The 22,820-nt window shown below is 36.9% G+C and overlaps 1 protein-coding gene across 1 annotated transcript in view; it reads left to right on the top strand.

Moving 5' to 3' along the window:
- The window catches only part of LOC120513655 (atrial natriuretic peptide receptor 2-like), a 40,784-nt gene extending 18,288 nt beyond the window's left edge, over nucleotides 1–22,496 (top strand). Inside the window, exons 10-25 of the mRNA XM_039733266.1 lie at nucleotides 507–579; nucleotides 2,735–2,882; nucleotides 4,328–4,414; nucleotides 4,685–4,828; nucleotides 5,710–5,831; nucleotides 7,464–7,605; nucleotides 10,470–10,504; nucleotides 11,449–11,549; nucleotides 12,542–12,655; nucleotides 13,759–13,852; nucleotides 14,662–14,749; nucleotides 15,515–15,654; nucleotides 18,548–18,700; nucleotides 19,340–19,438; nucleotides 21,630–21,721; nucleotides 22,347–22,496. Coding sequence (XP_039589200.1) covers nucleotides 507–579; nucleotides 2,735–2,882; nucleotides 4,328–4,414; nucleotides 4,685–4,828; nucleotides 5,710–5,831; nucleotides 7,464–7,605; nucleotides 10,470–10,504; nucleotides 11,449–11,549; nucleotides 12,542–12,655; nucleotides 13,759–13,852; nucleotides 14,662–14,749; nucleotides 15,515–15,654; nucleotides 18,548–18,700; nucleotides 19,340–19,438; nucleotides 21,630–21,721; nucleotides 22,347–22,496 — 1,782 coding nt within the window. The remainder of the gene's footprint in view (nucleotides 1–506; nucleotides 580–2,734; nucleotides 2,883–4,327; nucleotides 4,415–4,684; nucleotides 4,829–5,709; nucleotides 5,832–7,463; nucleotides 7,606–10,469; nucleotides 10,505–11,448; nucleotides 11,550–12,541; nucleotides 12,656–13,758; nucleotides 13,853–14,661; nucleotides 14,750–15,514; nucleotides 15,655–18,547; nucleotides 18,701–19,339; nucleotides 19,439–21,629; nucleotides 21,722–22,346) is intronic.
- The last annotated feature ends 324 nt before the right edge of the window (nucleotides 22,497–22,820 follow it).

Here is a 22,820-nt window from a genome sequence, read left to right on the forward strand (position 1 = left end):
TACCTAATACTCTTTATGATAGAGTATTCAACATACTATGGCCTAATTATAGTAGGTCATGGGTTAATTCTATTCCAAGATATAAGATACATTGCTCCTTATCTTGGGATTGGGATGAAGTGTGTTCTTGTCACATATTTCCATAAATAGGGCACGTCCATGAGATGAGATGATGTAAACCCCTCATCTATGTCCAGGTTGAAATGTAAAGGCATAAATGTTGCCAATAATGGAGAGTTAGTGGAAAATGCAAAGTATTACATGTAATTAATTCTAGAATATAACCTGTACAATTTTTAATATATTTATTCAATACTGTTTTCTTCTAAGCCTGTTATTAATACTTTTGGTTCTAATGTTACTGTAAGACATATGCTGAATGCTTACACTTCAGATTTAGTTTGTATACTTTTAAATTTTTATATTTTGTAAAAATAATCTCCAAGTAAATTCCTTCAAAGAGAGGCGGGCTATACTAGGAGTGAATTTTTTTTTTACTGTTCTAGTGGCTTCAGTATCAGAAACAAAAGATGCTTTGGGATGAAAGCTGGATTATAGACTTCACCTGCATCAAACAAGGTTAGTAACTTGTAATTTTGATACTGTGATCAGTTTACTTCTTAATTTAGAGAAATAATCTCAATTATATTGTTCATATTTTAAGGGTCTTGCAAAAAGTGAAGCTGTTTTTGAAAGACATATCCAATATTTCATCCCTGTAATCTCTGTGAGCTGCTCACTTATATTTTTGTTTATCAAACATTTAGATGACAAAGTGATTTTAAATAGTTTCCTTCTTATTTATGTTGATTTGTTAATCAAAAAAGACAAGCCTACCCTATAATAAACCGGTAAGCTCTGGAGTTGAATGAAACAAATTACAGTTGCTTCAGTGGATATACCTTTCTGTATAACTGATCTCACTAAGCTGTTCTGGAATTGCACAAACATATTGAGGGATATAGTACTATCTTAATTTCTCACAGTGTATGCTGTCTGTGGCAGACTTGCTATAAAAAGTAATTAATTTTGGCCAGAGGTTCTTTTCTCTTTTATCTTCTGGTAAAAAATACTATTTAATTTGTTCTAATTAAACAAGTTAAAAATAAATTCAGGTGTTATGATATGATTTATTATGCTGTACTTAAGATACATATAGATTATTTATTTTGCTGTTCCTTTGTTTAGCATGCAGAAGGAAACACACTCTCATTTTCTGTCTCTGGGAGAAATTGCTCAGCAGATGTCTGCTTTGTCTGTGTTCTGTTGGGTTGCTAGTGTCAAGATGTTCTTGTGATAATATGTAGTAGAGATGCTTTCAGCCTTAGACTTGAACATTAATTTCTGTATACTTTTGATAACATATCCTTGTTGTTGTAAATAAGAGGTTTTGGCTTAGAAATTAATTTGATTACAGGGACCAATGTGAATTTCAATCCAGATTTTTGGAAACAGAAATGGAGAAAAGTGTTTTTCGATACAGCAAAAAGTAACATGAGCAAAATTTTCAATTGAAAGTAAATTAGAAAATGCCATAAGCATCACATGTGAGGGAAAGCAATAGAAAAAGATTGAGGGAAATTAAAAGCATGAGCAAAAAATAACAAATTAAAATTACTTTGAAAACTCCAAGATGAAAGATGTAAGTTTCTTGGAAAAAAGTCTGCAAAGCATCAATGCTGTTTCAGAGTATTGCTCTAAGAGTTATGATTAACAACTTAATGAAGACTGATAACATTATAAGGTCATAGACAGTGTGTCTTCTCTGGATAGAATTGTTCAGAGCTACCCACAGTAGCCTGAAATGCACAGATATCTAAATGAAAGCACATCAGCAGTGCTGTATCCAGGGTATGTAGCACTCAGTATGAAAAGTTAGCCTTATTTTTTTAAGATAACTTTTTTTGGTGTGTGTATTGCACTGTATATTGACATAAAGATATATATGCAGTCTTAAAAGTATCTGAGGGATCTGTAATGCATTTCTGGGTGGAATGCTGTAGAAAGCTTCAAATGTCAATGCAATTTTGAACTGCATATGGATAATACTGTGGTGTGGGAACATGGCAGTCCTGATTCAAGGTGAGATGTTGAACTTCCTTAGCAAGATATTTCTACCAGGGAGAGTTAAGAGGTCTCAGCAATTCTGAGGCTAATTGGCTAAGTCTGGATTTTGATTGGAGATTAATGGCATGATGTGTAGCTCATTAAATTTGTTTTGAAGTCCATTTTTTTACTGTGAGCTGGTCAACAGACATTAAAAAATGCACATTGAAAATCACTGGGATTTTTTTTCTCTTACTGTATTGTTGCTCTTCTCTGACTTCTCTCTGGTGTCAGAATCACTTCCCACATTCCTGTACTTTACAGTCTTCTAGGAGCTCCAAATAGACTTGTTAAAGTATGGCACAGGGTTTACTCTCCTTCCCTGGGTTCTGGCCTCAGCTTCTATGTAGCAGCAACGGCTAATTATCTCGAGAGCAGAGAAATGAAAGTTGCATAAAATCCTGAGGATTACTGAGAAGTATCTCTGGCAATGAATCCTCTTTGAAACACTTTTTACTTTTTATGCAGCAGTCCCATTTCAATCAATGGCTTTCTCTCTTAAGTATTAACAAGAGCAGATGAGATGCAAAGATTTTGAAAATTCTCTATATTTGTTTGTCTCTGGAGTCTCCACCTGTGCATAAATGGGCACCTTTGTGTGCCTTTTCTCATCCCACATCCCATTTAGATTACATTATACAGACAGCAACAGGAAGCATGATGAGTGCTCCCCCAGCACTCAGTGACTCCAGCGTCAGTTGTGTTACTGCTCTGAGCTCCTGCACAGCAGCTGCCAGCATGTCCAGGAGGAAATACTTCACTCAGACTGGGAGATAGTAAGTCAATTTATTACTCATTTACTGCAGTATCTACTATATTAATTTCACCTTGATTTCTGGTTCTTGCCACTTTCAATTGATAGGCAGCAAAAAAGCATGAATTTGTCTTGTCAGGCCAAATTAGTTAAGATGGTCGTCTGACTTCTGTACTTTATATTGGCTGTGGAGTATTTTACATGCCAGGCTTCTGGTTTGGTTGTCATTTCTCCTTTTCTCTTAGGGTCTTGTTAAAAGGTTGTCAGTACATAAGATGTCCTGCATCTGTTAATGAATGGCCTTTGATGTGCAAATGTATCTGAAACTAAAACTTTTATAAATCTCTTTTTTCCTAAAATGCCGGCAGAGCAAACTAGGTTCTTTGCTCTTCAGTAGCACATTAGAAATCTTGTCCTTTAACCAGCTGACACAACTCAAGATTCAGAGCATTTCACCTCTGAATCAAATTACAAAGCTGCATATCATGTAACCATAAGGACAAATATTATAGATATTTTATATAGATATAGATATTCCAAAAAGCAATTGAACATGTGCAAAGCTGGAAGCGGTACTTATCATTTGAATACATGGAGAAGGATCTGTGTTTTGCAGGATAAAGAAGAGCTTACTTGGGACTGTTGGCTGGGGGAGAAAGTGCCTTCAGCATAGACTGTGAAAAATCACAGCCACTTCATTGATGAAATACTGTGTTCAGCATTGATCTTTTTTGCTTCTTTCTGAATGGTGACATTTTCATCATCATCATCATCATCATCATCATCATCATGCCCCTTCCTCAGATGACTCAACATCGAAAGCATTTATCAAGGGTGAAAAATTACTGAATGGGGCATTCAGTCTCATTGGTAAAGCATTTAAAACTGCTACACTAAACATCCCATACTCTCTATTTATATGGTGGTCATCATTAAAATTCCTGCAGGTATTTCCACTGAATTCCTTTACTCTAAAAAGGAAAATTTCTTTGTTCTTGATCAAACTCAGCTTCTTCTTTGCTGAGAATGCTCAACCCCATGAGAACAAAAGTTTGTTAAATGTCAGTGAAAGATCTGCAGAACAGTAGCCAAAAGTAATGGATAGATGGGAGATGGCTGTATGTATTTCTCTAGCTCTGACATTTCCTTTGCTGCTACTCCATCATCAAACTGCCCCAACTGACTTTAACACTCACATTCCAATTGGTGTCCACATATCAAGACTGATTGAATATAATCACTAATGCTTCCTTTATCAAAAGAAACAGGGTCCTCTCTGTTGTCTTTGATTCAGACTTACAACCAAATATGAACATGCTTAAATTCTCTGCCTCATCTCTAGAGATGTGGAGCAGTTACAAAACATAAGTAGTTACAAAATATATGTGGTCCATTTTTATAGTATTGCTGGCTTCTGAAGTTGCCCTAAAACTGTAAACAGTTTCAGTGATGTTTCATCTGTTTCAGTGATGGTAGAACAGTGGCCATAAAAAAAATAATGAAGAAAGCATTCACACTGTCTAAAACCATACGTAAAGAAGTAAAGCAAGTGAGGTAAGAAGTGAAATCTAAGAACTGTATGTTGTTCCATTTTTACACTGATTTTCTAGAACTTAAAATCTTTCCAAATGTGACTGTAAATTCATATTCCTCTTTCTTTCAAACTTTGCTTGGAAGAGAGCAAAGATTAAAATTTCCATATGGCTGTTTTACTTTTTCTCTACATTGTGAGACAAGGCACTTGGTTTTCCAGTTGCATTAGAAAACCAGGATGGGTATCTGTGAAAATTACTGTTGTTCTGGGATTTTTGTTGATTTTCACAGGGAACTTGACCATCCCAATCTCTGCAAATTCATCGGAGGATGTATAGAAATTCCAAATGTTGCCATTGTCACAGAGTACTGCCCCAAAGGCAGCCTGAATGATGTGCTCCTCGATGAAGATATTCCTTTGAACTGGGGTTTCAGGTGAAAAAAATCTAACTTTTGAAAAGCTAAATGACATAGACTGTGCTATATGCTGTTTGATACAAGATGTTAATTTTAGATAAAGTTCTTGTCTGGACAAGACTGCACTGTGAAACAGAGAACGGGAGGAAGGGAGAAAGTGGAGGGAAGGAAGTGGAGGGAAGGAAGTGGAGGGAGGGGAGGGGAGGGGAGAGGAAGGAAGGAAGGAAGGAGATTTGAATATCCAGTCTAATTTGTCTTTTGGGTGTTTTATGTTTAGTCCTTGCAATGCTAAGCCAATGACTTGTCAACTTTCTCTAGCTGTACAGTAAAACTGTTTTAAAAACCTTTATTCATATATAACTTTACTTTGTCCCCAAATATCTTAGGTATCCCTATTTAACTAAAACCCACTACATCTTTGTTTGTGAAGACATATTGGTGAAATCATTAGCATACCTGCAAGTGGTTTATTATTCTTACCAATACAGGAAATAAGCTCACATTGTCAATGAAACTTTCACAAAGGCAGTGACATTATTTTTTGAGATCAATATTCTTGACATGTCCATTCTGCTTCTACTGTATGCTTGCCTTCAGCAAAGAAAAATGGTTTTCAGGAAGGAAACCTTCCAAATGAAGCAAGGACGACATAAAATTTTTTCACTTGTAAACACATGTAAGCACTCCCAAGAATAAAAAAGTACTGACAGTTTCTAGAGGAACCTTTACTGTCTTGGCCTGTGAGCTCAGGGAGATATGGGTTTTCAAACAGTCACCATAAGTGTTTTAGAAAAATTACCATGGGGACAAAGTGGAAAGCTGCAGTAAACTTCAATAGGCTTTGAAGCCAGTTTTGAGTGAAACTGGAAATACTAGCTCACTGATTTTTTGACTTTCAGGTTTTCTTTTGCGACTGATATTGCTCAAGGAATGGCCTATCTCCACCACCACAAAATGTATCATGGACGGTTGAAGTCTAATAACTGTGTGATAGATGACCGGTGGGTTTGTAAAATTGCAGGTAAAGAGAAGGCTAGAAAAAATTTTCAAAACTGTCCAGCTAACCCACTAATTATAGATTTCACATGCAACACTCTTCCTTTCATGTTGACATTTCATGTGGAATTGCTGACTGTACCAGACTTCACTAGCAGCGCCTTGTGCTGAAGCAAGTCTCATGTTGCATTATCAAGTCAACTCATTTAGTATGTGTCACAGATGCACACTTCAGATCCACAAATGATTCAGCCTGTCAACATCTGAGCATAAACTCTGCTTCATTCTCTCTTTTGATAGAGAGAGAACCCTGAGGCATGAACAATGATGTAAAGAGATGTAGAAATGCTGACTGATTGGTAAGCGCAAGGTAGTTTAATGGAGAAAAGCAGACTCAACTCAGAGTTTTTAACTCTTGTTCACGGTATTGAATTGGATTCCTCCAGAGATGGACCTGTAGGTCAGGTCTACTCTTGGTACAGGAAGAGAGCCTGTGGGAACAGGAAAACCACTGGAGTTTATTTTGCAGCTGCCAAAGAGAATTAAGACAATGATAATCTCTTCTACTTTTTGCCCAGAGTAGTCATCACACTCTCTAACCCATAGCCATCCTGAAAGCAGCAGCAGATTTGTTTTTCAGTGGTATATTCTATGACTAAGGCTCCTACACAGGGCCAGGCTTGCTTCTCCAGCTCCTTCAGTATCCTTCTGTCTTCAGAACTACTCTGCTTGGAGCCTGTTCTGGATAAAAACATAAAAATGAGACATAGTTGGATTACATCTACTGCATCACCTTAGCACAGCTTCTCTGAATTGAATGGGATATCTGTGAAATCATTCAGCAACTTTTGTTTTGACTCTATTCTTTGTCAAACTGTTTTCAACTCTTCATGGTTTATCTTGATGCAATAATGTCAAACAAACCTCATAAATAACAAAAGTGGGAGCTATTTTAAAAATTATCTCCACATAAAGATTCAATCCCTAGGAACATCTTAATTAGAGGTCACTCCAGATAATACCAGATGTCTGCATCCAGCCTTCACATACAGTCAGAAGAGTGCTGTTTACGTAAGAAAGAAAACAGAAGTCAATTTTTTTATTCTCATTCTTCCTGATTCTGAGTCATATGCTAAGAATTCCTTCTATATTAGGCTAGAAGTATAGATGGAAAGATGTTTCACATCTATGCTGCCTTTGTTCTGATGCTAGTGGTGTTCAAGTGACGCCCACCATCTGATTGTCAGTTGTTAGTCTGTCTAACTAGTAATTAATTGAGCAACCTGCCACCAAAGATAAAGATCAAGGGACAAAGTAGAACATAAACCTGTATTTACATGCTAACTCTTGCGCTGAGGTGAGACTATTAGCTGAAAATAATTTGATAAAATCATAAGATAATTCTGATTGCAGTGGGTCACGTAGTTCAGTTTCCCTGCTCTCTTCAATCTTGTCCAAATATTTGGTTATCCAGATGCTATATTTGCAATATTCTAGGGGGGCAAGACCACACAAACACTATTATTTCTAGATTAAGATGTGTATTTAGAATAGGGAAAATTAATTTATTTAGACTAGCTGTGTTACTGTCTAGTACTGCACTTGTTTTAGGGAAATATCCACTGAATAGTTTGCTTCCTGTTTTCTTCCACTTTAGATTATGGCTTACAGTCATACAGAAAAGAAGATTTTCCTGATGGATCAAATTCATCTGAGCAGCATTTGATAGAGATTTACACAGCTCCTGAAATACGTGCTCTTTCAGATTTTGAACCCAATTCTATGTCCGATGTCTACAGGTAGCTAAGTTTTCCTGATCTCACTTTTAGTAATTGTGAGTATTCTTTAACAACAGTTAGGCTTGGTGCCATTCTGTTGTCACTCCAGGTATGTGTTTGATTGTATTTTTAAAAGGATTGGTCCTGGGATACAGAACAGCATAGATATCACAGGATCTTCTCTTTTAAGGTAGATAATCAAATACGGAATTTGCTGACATAATTTAAAAGCAGAGCTGGTGCAATGATTTATAAGGAGTCACTTGACTGGTAAGATAAAAAGGCATAAAGATCTGCTATTATCTAACTATCCTTTTTTTTATGTTGTTGTTTCTTATGAAAAGTAGAATTATTTTCAACAATGGCCATACTTCAGAAGTTAATAGCATCAATGTTCTAGAATGTCATAATGCACGTATGAATCCTGTAATTCTATTATTGAATGTCAATACAATTACTTGGGGGCATATACATGGTGACAATATTTGGTTTACAGTGGAAAAATAAAGAGAAGGGAAAAAATGGGTGCACTAGCAAATAGCTCCATTCCTTTCCTTTTGAAAATCTTTATAGAAGATTGCTTTCCAGTGGCTTTCTCTCCCAGTGGTTGTCTGCTTCTATCCAATTGCTTTTCAGATAAGGGGGAACACAATTGTAAACAAATGTCTGCATATACAATATGTTTCAACAGCATTACTTTTAATCTATTCTATCAGATTAATTGAGCAAGAACTTGAAGCCTCAGTAGTATTCCTGCCTATAGACTTCAACATGTCCTTAGCTCAGGACAAAAATAGCTCAGTTAGGGCAGTTTGGGATTGTGTTGGCATTTCTGGCTACTGTCATTTGTCCTGTATTGGTCTGTACTTTTTCAACATGAAGTAGTCTTTGAAAGAACTGTACTCCAACTAAACAATAATTTTAGGATTGTCTTATGCATTCCAGTTTACCATTGCCCTGCAGCTAAAATGTATCCCAGAAAATGTTTCCTTGGTTTGTTGTTCTCACTTTGATCCTGTTCTGGATAGATATCATTATTTGACTTTGCTGGCAACTTTGCCTCCTGAAGGCATTTCTTGCCAAGGGTTCCCCTTTAAATAGTCCTAAGATCTGATTTGCTCATATCCTATACATCTACAGTGACCTTTCAACAGATTCACTGAATGTTTCCTGGATTTATCTTGCTGCCCAACCCACATGTATGAAAAATCTGCGTCTTCTTTTGTGGCACTGCAATTATTAATTTCTTGAATTAAAAAAAACCAAAACAGTGAGAGATCATAACAAAAAAAGGGAGAAGAGCAACGTGCAGACAGGGAAGATAAAGAAGTACCCTGTATCATTGAAAGAGTTGTCTTCTTATCTGGGCTGTTCTTTAGAATTTGCATTTCAACAAAATTTAATTTTTATTATATGAGCAGAAGGTAAGTCTTCCTGATACATGTATTTGGCCTCACTGGCCAGGCAGCATTGATCCAGTCTTGAATCCTCAGTTTTTATCTGTGCAAATGCTCCATTAATATTCCTGGAAGTGAGGCCCAAATAAAAAATGAGTAGAAACTGCACAAAAGGGACTTGTAATTTAGTGTGCTCTTGCAGATGAATCACTTGCTTTTAAAGTTCTCCAGGAAAGTGTTGGTCAGATGGGAAAGCTAAAATGGAAAGGAGAACAAAAGCATGAATGTAGCTCCTGTTTTGAGCTGGAGAGGCTGTTTCCAGTTACAATTTCTCCTTGATTGGTTCTTCTTGGTTTGTAATTGTCATGTGAATTTCACTGTCCACAATGGATAGTGAATTTTATTGGGCAGTGCATCTGAAGATGAATTAAATCAATGCTGCTTTATCAGACTTACTGTCATCTAATTATTATCCTTGAAAATCTGTTTTAGCTTTGCTGCCTTACCAGGATTGATTTTGCTTTCTCCTACCAAATCACCAAAAAATTAATATAAAAATATCATCAGATTAATTTCCAAATTATTCATCATGTTTTATATTAATTATTTTCCAATGGTGGTCCACAGGTGGGCCTAAGATAGATAAACATATCCTGTTACCAGCAGAATGTCTTACAGAACACTGCAACCATTAGTGACACAACAAATTGAAAACCAATATTCTCTAAAAAAGTAAATGTTACTAAGCTGAGAGGCAGGCAGGGGTAAATTATTACACAGTTCTACTATATAAAGAGACATCTTTATCCAGCCTGTTGGCTGAAGGAGGTGCTTGCTTCCCTGAGATCACTGTTCTGGAACATCTCAAATGAGTTCAGAAAAAAGACTAAATTCTCTGCTTTTACTGTCTTTTTCCATTCTTCATCCATGATGATTGTATTAGACCTTAGTTCAACTGAGGAAGATAATGACCATGAGAATATAATTCAGAAGGAACAAGCAGAAATGCTTACTATAAACTATCTCCTCTGGAAATACTATGTCTTCACAGACTTTATGAAAATTTTCTAGAACAGTTGGTGGCTGAAAAGAAGCCACTCCCCGCTCTGGTGATTCTGATGAACCTGCTCCTGACCCTTGACTGGAGCAAAAATCAGACCCTTATGTTTAACTGGCAGGAATCATATACATTAACCTGGACATATCACCTCTGGATTCCATTAATACTTACAGAGAGAATTGCTTTGCTGTCCATCAAACTCAAACATCTCTGGGGTCTGTAACCATGAGAGACAAATGCTATGAAACATTCAGTAGCAAATTCCTGAAAGCACAAAGCAGTAACAAGTAGCAGCACCATTGCCATCCTTCCTTTTGAGATACTGGGATTTCAGTCATAGAATGGGGAAGAATAAGAAATCATGACGAGAAGAAATCACGGACTCAATGTTATTGTATTAAGATTTTTCTTCATTTTTTATTCTGCAGTTATGCTATCATTTTACTAGAAATTGCCACAAGAAGTGACACTTTGGGAGTAAGTAAAGATGAACTCTCTGTAGAAACTGCATGACAACTTTGATTCTGTTTCTGCTGAGGACAAACGAAACTTTGAGTTACTGCACCTTTGAGTTACTTTATGAGCATGCATTTTCCTCATGATTTCATGGATGCCAGTTCAGTTCCCATGGAACATGCAATCAGGGTTTCCTTATAGATCTACCAGTTTTGTATTACAGAGCTTTGGAGAAGAATATATGATAAAAATAATGTAGCTCCAAAACTGCCTTTTGATTAGCTTTGTGAGGCCTAATGGCTAGGTGGAGGCAGAGAGAATGCATTAATATATTTCTTTTTCTCCTGCTTCTTCCTTTTCCTGTCTTTTACAGGCCCTTTAAGTGGAAGTGAAAAAGCAAATTAGCTGCTCTCCATAAGTAAAATATCTGTTTTGCATGTGTCTTTTGATCACTGCTAAATGGCAAACACAAAAAGAATGCACCTTGAAACTAGAAGTAGATGGTCTGGATATATAACCATGTTCTCTCTGAAATAATTTGCTTAACAAGTGTTATAACAATAAAGACTTGAAATTACTATTTTTCCAGTTCTCACAGTTTGTGATAATAGAGTAATATAGTCCTTGTGGTCTCCTAAAAGTTTCCCAATATCTTGCCGCATATTCATTTGTTTTAAAAGTTGTTTATGCCATATAAACACTAAGATTAAAGCCTGTCAGCCATGAAAAAGGTGACCCTTTTTAGAAAAGGTGACCCATTTTAGACTGGGTTAGATATATATATTTTTATCTTTTCTTTCCCCTTGTGCTGTTATGTAAAAAAAGCTGACTTAGAAGTGATAGGGAAGATGTTATAAAAGTGATGATGATAATAGTACTATATTTTCAGTGTCTGGCATGAGAACCATAACACTTGTTTCAACATTGTTTAATCCCCTTTTCTCTAGAAAGATGATGTGCATTCAGCTGAATATTCTTGGTGCCCACCTTTGGCAGAATTAATTTCAGGAAAGGATGAGAATTCTTGCCCATGTCCTGCAGATTATGTAGAGGTGAGTAAAATACAATATTGTAAAGTAAAGTACAAATTGTGAGTAAAGTACAATATTGTGTACAAAAATCAAAATCATTTAATGAAATGAATTTACAACATGTCATAAAAGTTTTATGGCAATATTACCTTTGATAAATATAAATAACCCAGAAATCAAGAAGTACACCTCAAACAAGGCAAAATGATAATATTTAATATTCCTAACAAAAAACCTGTCATTGTGACAATGAAAGATTCAGTTGTCCCCTCCAGTTTCCAGTGTAATAGATTATGGTTTTAATATTCAATCATTGATTTTTGTGCAATTTCATTTTATTATAAACTGTTGAATTCCATACATATTTTATGTTAGTAATATCTAGCTTACTGACAGACAGCTTTCACATAATGAAGTCTGTCTCAGGCAAAATATGATTGTGGTTTGTTTCTTATGCAACAAGTCTTTCTCTTCAGCAACCTCAATAAAGTACATACCCTCCCAGTTTAATTAAATCAGAACAAGATGGGGTCATCCTTATTTCAGTTCAAGTGCAATATAATTCACCTTTGCTGGTTTGTTGCAACATAAATGTAAAAAAGCTTCTCCTTAGTGCAGTGTTTTTTAATCAGAATTTAACCTTCTTAAAGGGTACTTCAGTGCTTTATCTTGTGAAATTTGTGTACAGACAAGTCCTCTGAAAACAGTATATAACTCCAACAGCATAACACTCTCTAACAGCACAAGACAAGAGCTTAAGCAGTGTTCAGCAGAAGAAATGTGTATATCTTACTCATGATATCCCACTGCAGAATATTCATGAACTAATATCCTTCACTCAGCAAAAGCCTGTAGAGCTCCAGAGGCTTCAGTATAGCTGTGACACTTCACCAGCAGCAGATAGAGGTTCACATAGGCAGTTGGCACCAAGAAAACAGAAATATTAACTTAAAATACTGCTTGTGCATGGAATAATAAAAGGCAGTTTGCTTTTCTCACTCTCCCCTCTACAGTTAATTGAAAGGTGCAGAAAAAATAATCCATCCCAAAGGCCTACGTTTGAACAAGTAAAGAAAATGTTGTACAAGATGAATCCTGTTAGCCCTGTTGACATGATGATGACTCTGGTAAATTTAGCTTTTTAATTCAATCCAATCTGTTCACGTTCCATAACTTTCAGCTCTACCCTTCAAGATTTTTTTTGTTTTGTTTTGTTTTTGTGGGGTTTTTTTTTTTTTTGGTTTGGTTTGGTTTGGTTTGGTTTGGTTTGGTTTTTTTTTTGTTGTTGGTTTGTTTTTTTTTTTAATCTTATATCCCTTGTTTGGAAAAAATATCCACAGTTATTTGTCCACTTCTGTTGGGGTGAGTGTAGCTGCAATTCTGCTTGGAATCCAGCTTTTCTTCTCATTCAGTTTTTTAACTTTCTCAATTTCTTTGGGGCTGAACATTTTTTTGGTCTGTAAAATGTTGTTTGCAAACTATATTCCCCTTTTCCTGTGGTCCAGTGCTCTTATAGTACCCCAAATATAGAATCCCTTCATACTACAAATAGCATGTTTATAAATAATTTTGAGCAGAGTATCTCAAGCCCATCATCAGACAAGGAAGATCCCTGCCTCCAGACTATTGCCTCACAGAAGAGGGGTGCAAAAAGCAAAGCACAGACTAGCATAGCAAGATAGTTTATGAAAGCATTGTGAGTTTTTGATAAAAGTTTGAGACTTAGATACTTTTTGTCTTGTTAAGATTTTGTCTGTACGTTGCTCTCTGCATTGGATTTGGCCCCTCAAGTTTGCATGAAATTTGAAAGGTCTGAAATTGCCTTCTGCTGTCTTGTATGTAAGCAAAAACCTCAAGTCTAAATTAATAAATTTACTTGAGGAGAAACTTGATCTTTGGGTTTTGTAAAAAAGTGTTAGGTGTCCTAGGCCTTTGTCTTTTTTTATCTCTAATTGTTTTCAAAGCAGAATCATTCAAATATTTAAATCCTATCCAGCTAGGCATCTGTTTCAGTAAAAAAAAATGAATGTCTGAAAAATTTTACAAAATTCTCTATTATTTAGATGGAGAAATATAACAAACATCTGGAGATATTAGGCCTTTGTCCTTTTTTATCTCTGAATGTTTTCAAAGCAGAATCACTCAAATACTTAAATCCTATCCAGCTAGGCATCTGTTTCAGTAAAAAAATGAATTTCTGAAAAATTTTACAAAAATCTCTATTATTTAGATGGAGAAATATAACAAACATCTGGAGATACTGGTTTCTGAGAGAACCCAGGATTTAATGCATGAAAAACAGAAGACTGATCGTCTGTTGTACAGTAAGTTATAAAGAAAAAAATACTGGATATTCTTCTCAATAATAATTTTATTTCAGCTTTCTAACTACAAACAAGAATCCTTTAATAGGTGATTATTTAATAGGTAACAGCTAGCAAAGAATGAATATACTTGTTTCTTGCAAAGCTGGAAAGATATTTTGCTACTTTCTGTATTTACCCCCAAAAAATCAGTACACTCATCTGAGAGCTATGGCACAAAATCCATAGTGCTCTGACTTTGCATCTGTGTGGCAGGCCTTTTACATAGTTATAAATGTGGAATGGTAGTTGATTGCTTTTGATGGCAGTGTATGTTCCAGAATTCTGTAAGAAAAACAAATGGAAAAAAAAAAGAGATGGAGTAGCATATAAGAAAGCAAAAGACAAAGGGATGTAAAAGTCCAAGATAAGGGGAACAAATACAATTTGAAAAAAAACAGAACAGGGAAGAGATAGTAACCAAAAAATAACATAGGTAGAAAGCACTAGCAAAGAGTTAACAAAGAGAGAATTAGTTAAATTCTAGATCACACCATTAGAATCTAACCTTACTCTTTCTTGAAATGTATAGAAACTGGTTTGTTTGGCCTAAAATTTATGGGCCATGTGAAGAATCTGGATGTGTTATCAATGATATTTATTGTGAATTCTCACATTACAGCAGAGCAGATTTTGATGCCAAAGTGTGTTTTCACCTTCGTAATATTTTGCATTTATGAACATTTTTTGTGCATTTAAACCAGCATGTTATATTTAATATGTTATTTTTTCCACGTAAAAAGATTACAATGTTCTACTTTCTACAACAGGTATGTTGCCAAAACAAGTAGCAGATGATCTCAGGCAGGGAAAACAGGCACAAGCTCAAAGTTATTCAAGTGCCACCATCTTCTTCAGGTAAATAAAAAATGAAAGATAGGACTAGAACAGTCTCCTACAGAAGATATTCCTAGGCTTCCAGTGGAGGTGAAGCTCTTAACTGAGTATAGAATTTCTATCTAGACTGCCACCTATTACAATAGGTGAGTCTACAAAATAGCATCTTTCAAAATTCTCACACCTCCCTATTTTTCATTAGAATTACTTAAATAAAAAATGACATTACTCTGGAGCTCTAACGAACAGCAGCACATCACTTTACATGTGTTACATGTTTCATAAAATAGGTCTATGTTTCATAAAATGGTCTAAGTAAAGAATCCACCATTTAGCCTGTGTGAAGAATATTTGTCTAACCTTAGAGTCCACATGGATTTATAGTTTTAATTTTTTATGCGTGCAGGAAGCAACATACAAATGACATGCCTTCACTAGTCATAAAAGAACAGATATCAAGTTCCCTTTTTTTTTTTCTTAATTTATAAGTAACCCAAACCAGAAGACTGCTTAGTCTGTTGCAGATTAAAGTCTACCTGCAAAAATCCTTTCTTGCACTGCTAAGCAAAAAGACTTAGGTCAGTCTGTCCTTTTAAATGGAAGGAGACTTTTGTAAATTTAAATAAATGAAGACAAAACTATCCAATAAGAATCTTCATGAAAGAATTATTGAAAAGAGAAGGTTGATGTAATTGCATTGAGAAATTTTTACTCTGTGTTTAAGATTATTAACCAGGAACGATGAGGATGGTGGATGATTATGCTCTTTCTTTTGTGTTTTAACAGTGACATTGTTGGCTTCACTGAGCTGTCCAGCAGCAGCACACCATACCAAGTGGTAGATCTCTTGAACAAGCTTTATACCACTTTTGATGAAATCATAGACAACTATGATGTCTATAAAGTGGAGACAATAGGAGATGCCTGTAAGCTCCTTGACATGATGGGGCCTGGGGCCTGGTGCATCAGGATAGAGACTCGCCAATGACAAGAAACAACTGCTGAAGGAGATTTGGAAACCTTCTTATAACTGGGAAGACCAAATAAAACAATTAGGAGATGAGTTCTATCAGAGCCCTAGCAAACATTAGGGACATTTTCCTGCATACATTTAATTTGTGTAGTTAAAAAGTGTTGTGAATGGGACAAATTAATAGAGTAAAATACCGCTGCTGTTTATTTGGTTCCTATTACTAGTGAGGTCAGAGTTTAAGCAGGTTAATCTCAGTTGGCAACTTCTGTATCATAGGAACACAACTAAAAAAAGTTTCTTCTACATGAGATCATACGTGCCATACCCTAAGCTTTATTATCTGTCTTTTTACTAGTGAGGTCAGAGTTTAAGCAGATTAATCTCAGTTGGCAACTTCTGTATCAGAGGAACACAACTAAAAAAGTTTCTTCTACATGAGATCATACGTGCCATACCCTAAGCTTTATTATCTGTCTTTTTTGCAAAGACCCTAACAATCTTCATTCTGCTAATACATTGTAGGGGCTTGACTGCCTCTTCTCTTTTGCCTCTTTTCTTTTGAAGGAAAATGGCTTTATATTTGCTACCATGGCAATCTGCTGGTGATAGACTATGATTAAAATTGAGTTCTGTAAAACCTAAGGAAATCTAACAGGGTTTTTGGATGAGACAGACAGAATTCCTGTAAGAGATGGGGAATAAAAAAGCCCACTCTTTTTTCTCCATGGAACTGATGAACACATTCTTGAGCATAAAATTCCTGAACAAATGCACCCCATAGATCCCTAAAAGACCGGTTTCTTGCCCTACACAGTAACAGAATCAAAGAATCATAGAATATCCTAGTTGGAAGGGATTCACAAAGATCATAGAGTCCAACTTCTGGCCCTGCACAGGACCATCCTCAAGAGTCATACCATGTGCCTGACAATGTTGTCCAAACGCTTCTTGAGCTGTCAGGCTTGGTGCTGTGACCAGTTTGCTGGGGACCTCTTCCAGTGCCCAACCACCCTCTGGATGAAGAGTGTTTTCCTAATATCCAATCTAAACACAATCCTGACACCACTTCAGGGCATTCCCTCAGGTCCTGTCACTGTCACCTTAGAGAAGATATCAGTGCCTGTCCCTCCTCTTCCCCTCATGAGGAGGCTGTAACTGCAGTGAGGTCTCCCCGCAGTCTCCTCCAGGTTGAACAGACCAAGTGACCTCAGCCACTCCTCACACGGCTTCACCCCAAGGCACTTCACCTTCCTTGTGGCCTCCTTTGGACACTCTCTAACAGCTCAATGTTTTTTTTGTGTTGTGTCACCAGAACTGCCCCCAGCACTCGAGGTGAGGCTGCCCCAGTGCAGAGCAGAGCAGGACAATCCCCTCCCTTGCCCAGCTGTGATGCTGTGCCTGATGCACCCCAGGACACTGCTGGCTTATGTTCAGCTTAACCAGGACCCCCAGGTCCCTTTCCTGCACTCATTTCTGCTTTCCAGCCTCTCCTTTCCCAGTCTGTCTGCACATCCAGGGTTACCCCATCCCAGACGCAGAATCTAATTATTTTCCTTCTTAAACATAAAGCTGGTGATTGCCCAGTCCTCTGATTTCTCAAGGTCTCAGCAGGGCCTTTCTGCTTGTGAGGCAATTTAGTGGCATCAGCAGACTTATTAACCCTTCCAGTTCTGTGTCCAAGCCATTTACGGAGATGAAGAGCACATGGCTGAGCATGGAGCCCTGTGGAACCCCCAGTATGATGTCACCCTATTCAGGCATCCCCTTTGTGCCTGATCCCTGAGCCAGTTGCTCACCTATAATTTGTTTGTCCAGCTGCATGCCAGACAGTTTGTCCAGAAATATCCTGGTGGAAGCCGTATAAAAAGCTTTACTGGAATCCAAAAAATAACATCAGCTTCCTTCCCTTGATCACCTGGGTTGGTTATCCTGTCATAAAAGAAAATCAGATGTGATAATCAGGGCTTTCTGCTCATGAAACCATGCTGGCTGTGACCAATGACTATGTTATCATTCAGGTATTTTTCATTATGTCCCAGAAAAATTTCTCCAAAATTCTGCTGGGCACTGAAGTGAAAGGGACAGGCCTGTAGTTTGCAGAGTCATCCCTCTTGCCATTCTTAAAATTCTTGAAAGAATTGGCAGAAGAAATTCTTCTGCCATTCTTGAAAGCTTTGCCAGCTTCCTGTAGACCAGGACCTTTCCAGATCTCCATGACCATTCAAAAAGCATTTTCAGAAATCTTACAACGATTTCACCAATTCTTTGGGTACTATGGGATGAATCTCATCATGTGCCATAGATTTACAGGGCTCAAACTAGAGCAGCAAATCCCACATAAATGCAGGGTTTAGTGGGAGTTTATCATACTCACAGTCATGGTTGTCCAGCTCAGCACTCTAGGACCCCAAGATCCCATCATCAGTTTTTAAAGCATAGTGCATATGCTTCTTCTATGCATAGGAAGCATAGAAGAATGCCCAGTTGGAATCATTGCCTTTTTTTATAATATCTGCCCAATGACAGAAGGCACTGAACAGCCACGTTTGCACTGCCTGTCCCACTTTAACCATTCTCAGTGGAGGGGAGGATGAAGAAAGGATTGGAGGGAATAAAATAAGAAGGAAATACAACATTTTTCCTACCTAAGGTAATTCCACACATGGGCCATTACCCTAGCAGCCATTTGTTTCTGGTTTTCTTTGCTCAGCAGGCACAACTGTGCCTTGGGATATGAAGGAATAGAGCTTCTTCCTTTTTATTTTTTTTGTTTTATTGTAGGCAGCATACTTTAGTAAATCTATGTGTAATGCCAAAGATTAACACAGTTGCATTGTTGTGTTAAGATATGGTGGTGTCAGGAGTACCCAAGGAGAATGGGATCCTTCATGCTGGCGAGATTGCAAGCATGGCTTTAGACCTTCTGGATGTCTGCAGGACTTTTAAGATCCCACACAAGCCTAACACCCTTCTAAAGATAAGAGCAGGAATACATTCAGGTATGTTGAGAAAGCTGCAAAAGGGTATCCTCTGGCCTTACAAATGCATCTGTAGTGGCCATTTCCTCCCCATTAAAAATAAAATTAATTTTTTGATACGCAGTGGAACAAAACATAGAGGTCATCCCAAAAGAATAAGTTATTGGATACATGGGATATTGGTACCTCAGTTTTGAATACAACATTGGAAACATCCCATAGCCCCCATGTCTTTGTTGATGTGAGTTAGAACTGCCATTCTGTGTCTGTTACTTGTCCTTATCAGCTGTTCTTTTCTCAAAACAGTGAGTTGTTTCTTGACAATCTGATCCACCCTTCACTCTCAGACTCCTAGCTCCCTGATTTAATCTGATATATGGTTGCAATTCCTTCTTGATAGACTGCCAGAGCTGGACATGTCCTGTGCCCAGGACAGCATCTGCCAACTAGTCAGTGTACATTGTCTTACCAAGAAATTTTATCTTCTATGTTTTAAATCACTTGTAAAACAGATTTGTAATCCATGTAAAGACAATACTGACACTCAGTCTTTATCTGATAGATAACAGATTTAAGATAGTGTAGGAAGCAACCACAAGGCTGTATGACTGATTATGTGATTTATAAACACAAAATGTCTTGCTTTCCATTTCTTAACAGGGGCAGTTGTAGCTGGTGTTGTTGGAACCAAAATGCCACGGTACTGTTTATTTGGAGATACTGTGAACACAGCTTCCAGGATGGAATCTACCAGTGAAGGTAATAAGGAACAAACTGCAGATGGTGTTTTAATCACCCCTGTGTTAGTTCTTAAAAAAATGTTAGGCTGAGTTTTGAGTCCTGACCTATTCAAATTATTCTGAATCCTGGAAAGAGATTCTTGGTTTCTGGGTCCAGTCTGCCTAGGGACAAATTATTGAGTGATACTCTCTACAACTGTTTTTGTAATCAGATCCCCTTATTTCTCAAGTCTTGGGAATGGATTTTTGTGGTTTTGAAATTCTCTACATTAAAAAAGTGTTGGAATAAAACAAAATGAGAGGCAAGTGTTTATGTTCACTGTTTCTATTTGTTCCTGGCACCCAGCTGGATTTAGGGTAAGAGTATTTCATTGCTCCTGTTTTGCTGCTGATAACTTTCTCTAATAGAGAACACAGGAAACAGTATCATGGGAGCTGTGTCTGTGTTCAACCAGTATAGAAGATAATGTATGTGCCCTCTAGAAAAGAGTTTAAACATAAATTTTGTGGAGGTATTCTCACTGCTTCTTCCTAAGAGATAACAGAGCTCCAAGTTTACTTAGAAAAATTCATCTTTAGCCAATATGAATATTTGAAACTCAGATTCTGAAATATTTTAGCTGATATAGTGGTTCAATGTCTCAGAACCTTGCTGTCTTGTTTCTTTATGTGAATGAAACAAAGCTGAGTAGTTTTATGGCTCACATTGTGATGCATTGTAAATGAACTAGGCACACACAAGATTCTTCAAGTTAATTTAGTGGTGAAAACTGATACTTTCAACATCTATCATGATCCACTAAAAACAAGGCAGAGAGGCAGAGGAATGGTCCTAAATGATGGATTTGAAAGTTTTGAAAGGATCTGAGAATCACTAGCATCCATTTCTTCTCACCATTTTATTTTTCCAAAGCAAATGCTAACCTGGATGGCACACATATATCTTCATTTTCTTTCTGTCAGACTCCCAGATAACTCCTTTCATGTTCCTTGTGTCATCTTATCTGAATGCCTTTAAAACTAATACATTCAAAATCTGCTTCCATCATTCATAGGTTATCTTTTGTTCTGTATGCCAGTCTCTTTCTCAGATGGTGCATCAGCACTATAGACATAGAAATAAAACCAGAGCATTTATCTTTCAAGCATTTATTTTCTTTCCGTCTTTTTCTGGCCACATACACCTTAAATTATATTACCAAGTTTTAACCCTAAGATGATTGCTTTAAAATAGATTAATTACTAGCAATGCGCACTAAAAATGCTATCACCTGGAATTTGAGTGCTAGTGTCCTGTTCTCAAGCAAGATGACAAGTTGAAATACAATGAATCTTCAAAGAATAGTTCTGAGATATGTATCTATTTGAAACATAGATCTCCTGGTCTACAGGCAGTGTTCTGAGACTAAAAAACATATAAATAAATAAAAGTGGACATTATAGAACTGTCATTTTCTAATATAACAAAAATAAGTTAGACAATCTTAGCCAGTCCCACTATCACCTAGGATGTTTTTTAAACAAAAAAAGCATAATGATTGGAATGTTACAGATGAAAAAACCTTTAAAATTTTTTTTTTTTTAATTTCGGCAAAATTTTGGTTTCCGGCAAAATTTTGGTTTCCATCATATCTGTCTTTCTTGGTCCTTCCTCCATCACTTGCAAAAGGCAAGACAAATGAGGTTTACATGGTTTACCTGAAGAAAAAATTTCAACTAAGGAAAATCATAATGTTAAAAAATTGTGGAGTTATGTTAATATCATCTCTTCCAACTGTCTTAAATTACAGGTTTGTAGTCAGAGCAACGGTGGCTGTTTCTTTAGTGTTTAGACTTTGCTGAAAACTAAATGTCCTTAGAAAGCACTGGCTCTTTGTTGACCAGGAGGTAGAACTGTGTATAGTTTTCTTTACAAGATGAAAAGGATGTTCATCAGTAGCACAGATAGACAACTGTGAAGAGTACAAAAATATTATTAGATGCAGAATGTGAAGAGTAGTGTTTGTTGACAGCGTCATATTTCTCCTGAGATGCTCTCACAAACAGGCAAGTATAATGGAGCTTGTGTGCAAGAAATGGAATGAAAGACTTGGAAAAAAAAACAAGAGAGAGTTCATTAATGAATCTTGAAATTTTGACACACTTTGGGAGATGGATCTGTCTTAGATGTACAAACTGTTTGCTAATATGATATTTATCTTTCTTTCCAGCTCTTAAAATACAGTGTAGTTCAAGTGCATACCAGCTGTTGGAGCAGATTGGAGAGTATGTGTTAGTATGCCGTGGGAATTTACAAGTCAAGGTGTGTATGCAACATTTATACTCAGCTTTTCAGAGAGGAGAGTGTGAAAGTACTCTGGAGTCCTTGAATTTTAACCCATGCAGTCCCCTATATTTTCTAGTCCTCTATATCTCACAGTACTTTGGTTAGACTAATTCCCATACCTGAAGAGAGCATGTTCAGATTTTAAGCCAGGATCAATTTCATGGACTTGTTCATGGGACAAGTCAGAGACAAAGGACTTAGTCAAGATTGGAAGTCCTGCATGCCACATTCACTGTCATGACTGCTTGAAATCAAAAAAGGTCCTTCACAGACGTCACAAATCATCATGCATGCATGCAAGTTCCACAAGAGAATTAACATACTTGTGGACCCCTCCTTCACAGACGTCACAAATCATCAAGCAAGTTCCACAAGAGAATTAACATACTTGTGGACCCAGTTTTGGATGGGACTTCAAAGATTTTTTTTAATCGATACTACTGCTATTATCTTTTAAGGAAAGGTTTTATGCCTCATTTTTCCTCTATGTAAAGTCGCTGACAGGCACATATTTCTCCTTTTGGGACTTGTTTTGTGTTGTAGTCAGAAAAGTATTCCATAAATGACAGTTTATAACCCTATGACTAATATTCTTTCTTAGGGGAAAGGAGACATGGTCACATACTGGCTTGAAGGTAAGAAAGCTTCTGTCACCCAGAAGGCAGCCACCAGCACTTCTGTGACTCCACAAGATGCCAACAGAGTTTCATACAGTCTGATACCAGGTGTCCTTCCTAGTGATCCTCTCTGAAGTCCTGCTTCCTAGTCACTAATTAACTCCAGTATCCCTTTTGCTGTTTGGTCTATTAGGTCATCCTGCTGAATTAGAAAATTAGAAAAGAGATAATACGCCCCATTTGGCCTTGTGAATGTAAATAAGGCCTAGTTCAGGCCTTATTTACAGATGTTTCTCCCAGCAGTGGCACTGGAAATACAAAAGAAAGCAAAAACCCATCTTAAGGAATAAAACATAGAAACGGCCCACCAGCTACCAGAGCAGAAAGTAGCTCCCAGTGTTACTTCTTTGATAGTGAATGCTCAGCCAGCAGCCACCATGACCTCAAAATCAGCTGGT

This window comes from Passer montanus, unplaced genomic scaffold (assembly GCF_014805655.1).
Source record: "Passer montanus isolate IOZ18808 unplaced genomic scaffold, ASM1480565v1 scaffold85, whole genome shotgun sequence".
Lineage (NCBI taxonomy): Eukaryota > Metazoa > Chordata > Aves > Passeriformes > Passeridae > Passer > Passer montanus.